Consider the following 7639-nt stretch of genomic DNA (forward strand, 5'->3'; position numbering starts at 1 on the left):
TGATTTCTGCTCATCTGCCAGTGGGTGTTGGATAAGCAACTAAAAGTTGAGGCAGTGGGCAGTTTGGGATAGGGAGCAGTGAGCAGAGCTGCACCTTTTCCATATACAGACGCTACCAATGAGGAGAAAAGCATCTGAAGCATACCTGGGAGAAAACAAAGGATAAATGCAAGTGGAAAAAGAAGCTATCACAAGTGACTCCTTGGTAGTGACTAGATACATAAACATTCAACTGATATATATAAAATCCCACGCAACTAGGCAATGAAAATTCAGGTTGTTGGAAATTCTAAATATTTGCAAGTAACACATCAAATTTACATTTAAAGATATGTGAATCCAGAATAATAAATTATACTTTCCCAATAGGTTCGACATAAAGCATCTCAAAAAGTATATGCAATGAAACTGCTGAGCAAGTTTGAAATGATCAAGCGATCTGATTCAGCATTTTTTTGGGAGGAAAGAGATATCATGGCCTTTGCAAACAGTTCCTGGGTTGTCCAGGTAAAGTTATTTTAAAATATTTTCAAATTGCATGTTTGTTAAATCTATTGAAAGTACTTTGTGATTGTCTTCTAACAATTAATCACAGTATTAATAATGCTGTGGATGATATTTATATTTCAGCACAATTGAGCTTTTTGTATTGCTCTGCTTGAAAACTCTCCACAGCTCTCTGCTTGGGTTATCTGAACAAGACTGAGGTGTTTGAGAATCATATGTAACAAGCATAAAAATGAAATAAAATACAACCTCAAAGCAGAAAACAAATTCTGATTTTCTGACCCTCCAATCTAGCCTATCTTGAGCCCAAATTTTCTTCACCCCATCATTGGCTGTGCTTACAATTCAACAATCACATGGTTTAGAATGTTTCATTCTTAAATGTACCTTCAAATATGCCTCTTCTCCCTTTCAGACTTCCTTTTAAAAACCCACCACAGTGCAATACATGTTGTCCAATAGAAATTGCTGACTGAGCAATGGTGCAGGTGTGGCAATGCACTTAAATCCACAAAAATTTGTGTGTACACTTGCGCAATTCAGGGAAACTTAGTTCAAGTGTATGTTTGCTAAACAAAAGTTTTTCCACTATTTAGTAACCACAGAAGTAGTGTGCTGACAACAATGAAATTAATTCCGAGTCTGCTTTTTGTATAAAAGTTTTTTCTAAGCAACGCATGTCAATTATGAATACATTTGCTCCCCCAACAAAAAAAAATTTGTTTCCACATAATATTTGGAAGTTTGTCTACATGTGCATTTCTTAAATAATCATAAAAATTACTTATTCTGGACAATACTGCTCTGAGAAAGAACCAGCAAAGCAATGTTGGTGATTTAATCTTCTGTAGTATTAAAGCTTCTGCACGTTTATAATTCTTGGTCTCCGTCTGCTCCACGCATGCAACTAGTTGTAGAAAAGGTTTTGTATTTGTAGGTATTTCAATTTATGTTAACTTAGGCTCAATCTAATAACACACTGCTAACTGATGTAGTGTTTAACATATCTATTGTAAAAACTTGACATCATATGGCACTCTTTTGCTTTTCTTTTATTTTCTGGTGACAGTATATTTTGCAGTAACTTTTAAGTTAGCCAAATGATATATGGTGTATCAAATAAAACAAGTATCAGATTGACTATTGTATGGCTTCATTCAGTTTTCTAAGAAAATCCTTCATCCAGTATTGCAGTATAAATCTATGAAGGCTCCACCTGTTGCATTATAGCGATTTGCCTTCTGCACTCATTGTGCAATCTGGGTGAATTTAACGTTCTTGAAATAAATCCTGTCTTTTTCAGACCAATAAATACTGCTCAAGTCCATTATAATTTCATAGTTATTGTTTCATATTTTAAGGCAAGCTTAAGTACTTTAATAACTCACATTTGACTTAGACATTGTATACAAAGTAATTGTGCCTTGATGGAATGCGACACCTCACTAAATAACTATCTTTACCAGAAATGTCCGATATGATGACTTTATGGTTCGCAAAATGATCATAAAAAATAATTGGTGCAATATTCCTGATTTAAACAGTTGAACAGTTTAAATGTTTAAGTAGTATGGACTGGACAGTTTTAGTTGTGTATTTACTTGTATTTAGGAGCTAATTTTATAATTTTTGAATAGAAATTTAAGGGGTGTTCAGTATAATTAAGAGATGCTATCTGATTTCCTCATGAGGGCAGAGGGTGGATGTGTATTATGGAATATGCTGACCCATATTCTAAAAATAGTTGTGCATACAGTTGGTTTAGTAGCACTGATGTTGAACAGGATGTTCACAAATAATTTGGTACTATTAAAAAATATTGTTATAATGTTTGCTATTTTTCTTGCAGCTATTTTATGCCTTTCAAGATGACAGATATCTCTATATGGTAATGGAGTATATGCCTGGTGGTGACCTTGTAAACCTCATGAGCAATTATGATGTGCCTGAAAGATGGGCCAAGTTCTACACTGCTGAAGTCGTGCTCGCCTTGGATGGCATTCATTCAATGGGTTTTATACACAGAGATGTTAAGCCTGATAATATGTTGTTAGACAAATTTGGACATTTAAAGTTGGCAGATTTTGGTACTTGTATGAAAATGGATTCGGTAAGTTGATATGCGGTGAAATGGTATCAAAAAGTTTCTTAACATTGAACCTAACAAGGTTTCTTTTAAAAAAAATTGTGCCATTGTGCAGGGACTATTTCTGTTGGCTGGACGTTTGCTAATTATATGATTAACTAATCACTGTGGTTTTCTAATATGTCCGTATTTTGAAAATTGTGTGTAAAAACCAATATTTGTCCCAATGTAAATAAAATAAATTGCCACATCTTTTGCTCATTTTAAAATGTGACTGTATTACTATTCTTTAAAGGTCACCTGATTTTAAGTTGAAACGAATGACGAATTTTTAGATTTGTATTTTTATTGTGATCTGTCATTTGTTTTCATGTAATCATCTTAATTGAAAATGTAACCAAAATTTACATGTACCAAAAGGTCATTTTGGAGAAACAATTTAATTATTTTGAGTGTTTTTATTGCATAATTTTGTTACTTTTCCATTGACTTCGAGCGATGTTGCATTAAAGTAACGTAAGCTACAGTCCTGTTGGACCATAAGGCTGCACTCTCATGAGGAGAGATAACTTAGTGGTGCTTTAACCTGAAGGTCACCACACCTTAGGCGAGGAAACCCGCATAGTAACGTCAGCCAATGCAGGAATGAAATCTGCCCTTTGGCCTCACTCTGCAAAGCAAAGTAGTTGTTGAGCCAACTGACCTACCCCGTACCCTATCATAAGTGAATTAAACCCTGAGATGCTTAACTTTCAATGTCAAAGCAAGAAGTCTGTTGCATACCATTTCATGTTGAATGAATTTTTGTTGTATTTTTTTGAAATTTAGACTGTTGCCTTTGATATTAAATCCAGACTTTTATTTATTGATGCCAACCTTCATTTGAATCTTTGAATATAGAAGCAAATGATTGTCTTGTTTTGTTCCCCTGCCAAATATGGAATCAGTTCTTTTGGCGCCCTCTTTTGTTTGCAAAGCAAAAAGCAAAAGACATTTTTGAATTGTGCATAAACAACTTCTCATTGCAAACTGTCCGAAGCATACGGTTTTGCTGGAGGACAGCATGACAAGCACTCACCCGATAAACCATGTGGCACACGTTTGTTCAAAAATTGTTTTTAGTTTGTTAAATTAGCAACAGTCTATTGTAAAATTGTGTATGGTTGGGAAGATACCATACACCAGCTTCCAATTCTTTCAGACTATGTTTTGATAAGCCAAGGCGCATTCACTAAAATGTGCACAGTTTAAAAACTGTAAAATATTTGGCCTAATAAAATGCATTGCATTGATGACACTGTATTTAAACACTAACTTCAGAGCATGATTTAAAACTGCATGCTTTGTATTTTCATTGCATTTTGTAAAGCATTTTCTTTTCTTTTTCTCATTGCCATCCTCTAAATACACAGACTGGAATGGTTCACTGTGACACTGCAGTTGGAACTCCTGATTACATATCTCCTGAGGTACTAAAATCACAGGGAGGGGATGGTTATTATGGCCGGGAGTGCGACTGGTGGTCTGTAGGAGTTTTCCTGTATGAAATGCTAGTTGGTAAGTTTAGAAACCTGTATTAAATTTTTTTAAAAAAAAGAATGTAAACAGAAGATGGCATTGCCTGATAATAGCATTTTCTGGTGACAAATTTGTTTCGTCTGCAGATAAGCCAGTTAACAGCTGGCGGCAGCTTTTAACATGGTGCATTTCTCCAATTAAATAATTAAACCTTGCAATATTTTGTTGACTTGTTTCACAGTTATGCTATGTGATTGCAGAGTTTTTTGTATTTGATATTTTTCACGATCATCAATCTCAGTTAGGTACTGCAACAGATGTCTTTACACAAAGTTGCTTAATAATTCTGGGGGGTTAACAGGACCTGGCAACAAGAGAGAGAGAATGCTATTTTAAGTCTATAAAATCTACTACTCGGGTGTAGCCATTTGGTCTAACTGCTCTATAGCAACTTTATTCTCCACACAATTCTCATTTTTGATCTGTTTATCTTTTGCCCCTATCATTTTTTTTCTTTCATCCTCAGTGAGTGAGGATCAGCTAATTAGATTCTAGCTGATCTGCCCTACAAATGAATTTACCTGAAAATGATCTGTGTCCGTTGATACAATTAGCTAATAAAAATCTGACATCAATCTTGAAAATTTTAATTGACTCAGCACGTTTTCAAGGAAATGTTCCTGATTGCTATATTTCAAGAGGAATAGGTGCTTCGTGATCTCTTTGCTAGGTTGCCCACCTCTAATCCAAGGGACATTCATTACGTTACGTTACATTACTTACAGTGTGGAAACAGGCCTTTCGGCTCAACAAGTCCACACCGACCCGCCGAAACGCAACCCACCCAGACCCATTCCCCTACCTTTACCCCTTAACCTAACACTACGGGTAATTTAGCATGGCCAATTCACCTAACCTGCACATTTTTGGACTGTGGGAGGAATCCCATGCAGACACTGGGAGAATGTGCAGACGTCACACAGTCAGTCGCCTGAGGTGGGAATTGAACCCGGGTCTCTGGTGCTGTGAGGCAGCAGTGCTAACCACTGTGCCACCGTGCCGCCCAGAGTCATTCTTGAACTGGATCTTTATTATATCACTGCATTATTTAGTTGAATCACATCGCCCTGCACCCTGTTAATTCAAAATAATACAAATCAGATTTATGTAACTTTTTATTTGTTCCTGGAGTTCATGCATCACTGGCATGACTCGCGATTATTGCCCATTCCTAATTACCTTTGAAGATAGCAGTAACCCACCTTCTTGAGCCACTGCAGTGAATGTGGTGTAAGTACACCAGACTACATTTAGGAGGGTGTTCTGGAATTTGGACCCTATGATAGCCAGGTCAATATGTTTTGTGACTTGAATTTGCGTGTGGTTCATCTACTGCTTTGGTCTAACTAATTGGTTAAGTTTGGGTGATTGAAAAGTACAGTTATAGGGAACCTGGTGAGTTACTGCTTTACAGTTTTTCCTCGTAGCAGTACACCTGTTAAGCACAAATCATTTTGATGAACTTGTATTATACAGCCAAAGCACCACTTTTGTACTTCAGTCCCTTCTGATAAAAGGCAACATCTCATTAACTTTGTTTTCTGCTTGTATATTAGTTGTTAGTGGTTTGTATGTATGAGCAGCTAAATCAAGCCTGATTAATTTTCAAGCCTATTAATTATGCTAAAATCCACAGGACAGCAAATGTTGGAGATCAGAAACAAAATCATAAATTGCTGGAAAAACTCAGCAAGTCTGACAGCATCTGTTGGGAGAAATCAAAGTTAACATTTCGGGATCATTGACGCATGCTAAAGAATACGTTATCTCTGCTGTCTTTCCACAGATGTTGCCAGACTTAGTTTTTCCAGCAATTTCTGATTTTGTTTTTATTTTGAATTTACTCTTTCACAAAAGAAATCTCTGGGTTTTTTTTAACCTTTTTAATATTTGCATTTTCTTAATTCTGGTAACATCCTTATCACTTTTCTCTGCACATTTCAAGTACTTTACAAAATAAAAACTGAAAGAACTGTGGATACTGTAAATCAGAAACAAAAGCAGAAATTTCTGGAAAAGTTCAGCAGGTCTGGCAGCATCTACGGAGAGAAATCAGAGTTAATATTTCGGGTCCCTTCCTCAGAAGCCTGAGGAAAATTGTGAGGAAGGGTCACTTGACCTGAAATGTTAACTGATTTCTCTCCACGGATGCTGACAGAAGTGCGGAGCTTTTCCTGCAATTTCTATTTTTGTTCAAGTGCTTTACTATGTTCTTGGTTTAGCGACCTGAATTGCACATAGTACCCCAGGTGTGGGTTAATTGACGTCCTGTACAAATTTAACATTACCTCCCAGCTTTTATGTTCATTTTGAAATCCTCGAATGGTTAGAGCAAAGAAGGAGGCCAGTTGGTACACCGTTGTGGTCGTCATCATCCTTAGCAAGTCATACAGCACAGAAACAGACCCTTCAGTCCAACCAATCCGACATGTTTGTTATCTCTTTGCAAGTGGAGCTGTGCTGTTCCTACCTTCCTGTCCTTTCCCTGTGGTTCTGCATTTTGCCTTGTCAGTTGCTTATCTGATTGCTTTTTGAAGGCCATGATTAAATCTGTCTTCACCACACAGGCAAGTAATAACACCCAGATCTTAACCATTTGCTGCAGAAAAAACCTTTTGTGTTGCATTCTCTGCTTTTTATTGCTAGTCACCTTAAATTGGTGCCTTCTGTTTCTTGGAGAAAGTGAGGACTACAGATGCTGGAGACCAGAGTTGAAAAGTGTGGTGGTGGAAAAGCGCAGCAGGCCGGGCAGCAGCTGAGGAGCAGGAGAATCGACGTTTCGGGCCTGAGCCCTTTTTCCTGAAGAAGAGCTTATGCCCGAAACGTCGATTCTCCTGCTCCACGGATGCTGCCTGGCCTGCTGCGCCTTCTGTTTCTTGACCTCTCTGCTAACGGGAACATTCTTTGCTATCTACTGTATTTGTACCCCTAATGATTTGAACTCCATTTGCACATTTTATGATCTTGCAAACTTGTCTTGCTACCTGCAGTTTACATGATGGCATCACAGTAATGATGTCACTAGACTAATGATCTGGAGCCTGGATTATTGGTGCTGGAAGAGCACAACAGTTCAGGCAGCATTCGAGGAGCAGTAAAATCGATGTTTCGGGCAAAAGCCCTTACATCAGGAATAAAGGCAGAGAGCCTGAAGCATGGAGAGATAAGCTAGAGGAGGGTGGGGGTGGGGAGAAAGTAGCATAGAGTACAATCGGTGAGTGGGAGAGGGGATGAAGGTGATAGGTCAGGGAGGAGGGTGGAGTGGATAGGTGGAAAAGATGATAGGCAGGTAGGACAAGTCATGGGGACAGTGCTGAGCTGGAAGTTTGAAACTAGGGTGAGGTGAGGGAAGGGGAAATGAGGAAACTATTGAAGTCCACATTGATGCCCTGGGGTTGAAGTGTTCCGAGGCAGAAGATGAGGCGTTCTTCCTCCAGGCGTCGGGTGGTGAGGGAGCGGCAGTGAAGG

At 38.0% G+C, this 7639-nt stretch overlaps 1 protein-coding gene across 4 annotated transcripts in view; it reads left to right on the forward strand.

Annotated features, from left to right (window-relative positions):
- Positions 1-7639, forward strand: part of rock2a (rho-associated, coiled-coil containing protein kinase 2a) — a 225482-nt gene that overhangs the window by 99226 nt on the left and 118617 nt on the right. For all 4 annotated transcript variants that reach the window (XM_043677706.1, XM_043677696.1, XM_043677716.1 and 1 more), the window contains exons 4-6: positions 370-507; positions 2357-2617; positions 4006-4150. In XM_043677706.1, the coding sequence (XP_043533641.1) occupies positions 370-507; positions 2357-2617; positions 4006-4150 (544 nt within the window). The remainder of the gene's footprint in view (positions 1-369; positions 508-2356; positions 2618-4005; positions 4151-7639) is intronic.

The sequence above is a fragment of the Chiloscyllium plagiosum genome, chromosome 3 (assembly GCF_004010195.1).
Source record: "Chiloscyllium plagiosum isolate BGI_BamShark_2017 chromosome 3, ASM401019v2, whole genome shotgun sequence".
Classification (NCBI taxonomy): domain Eukaryota; kingdom Metazoa; phylum Chordata; class Chondrichthyes; order Orectolobiformes; family Hemiscylliidae; genus Chiloscyllium; species Chiloscyllium plagiosum.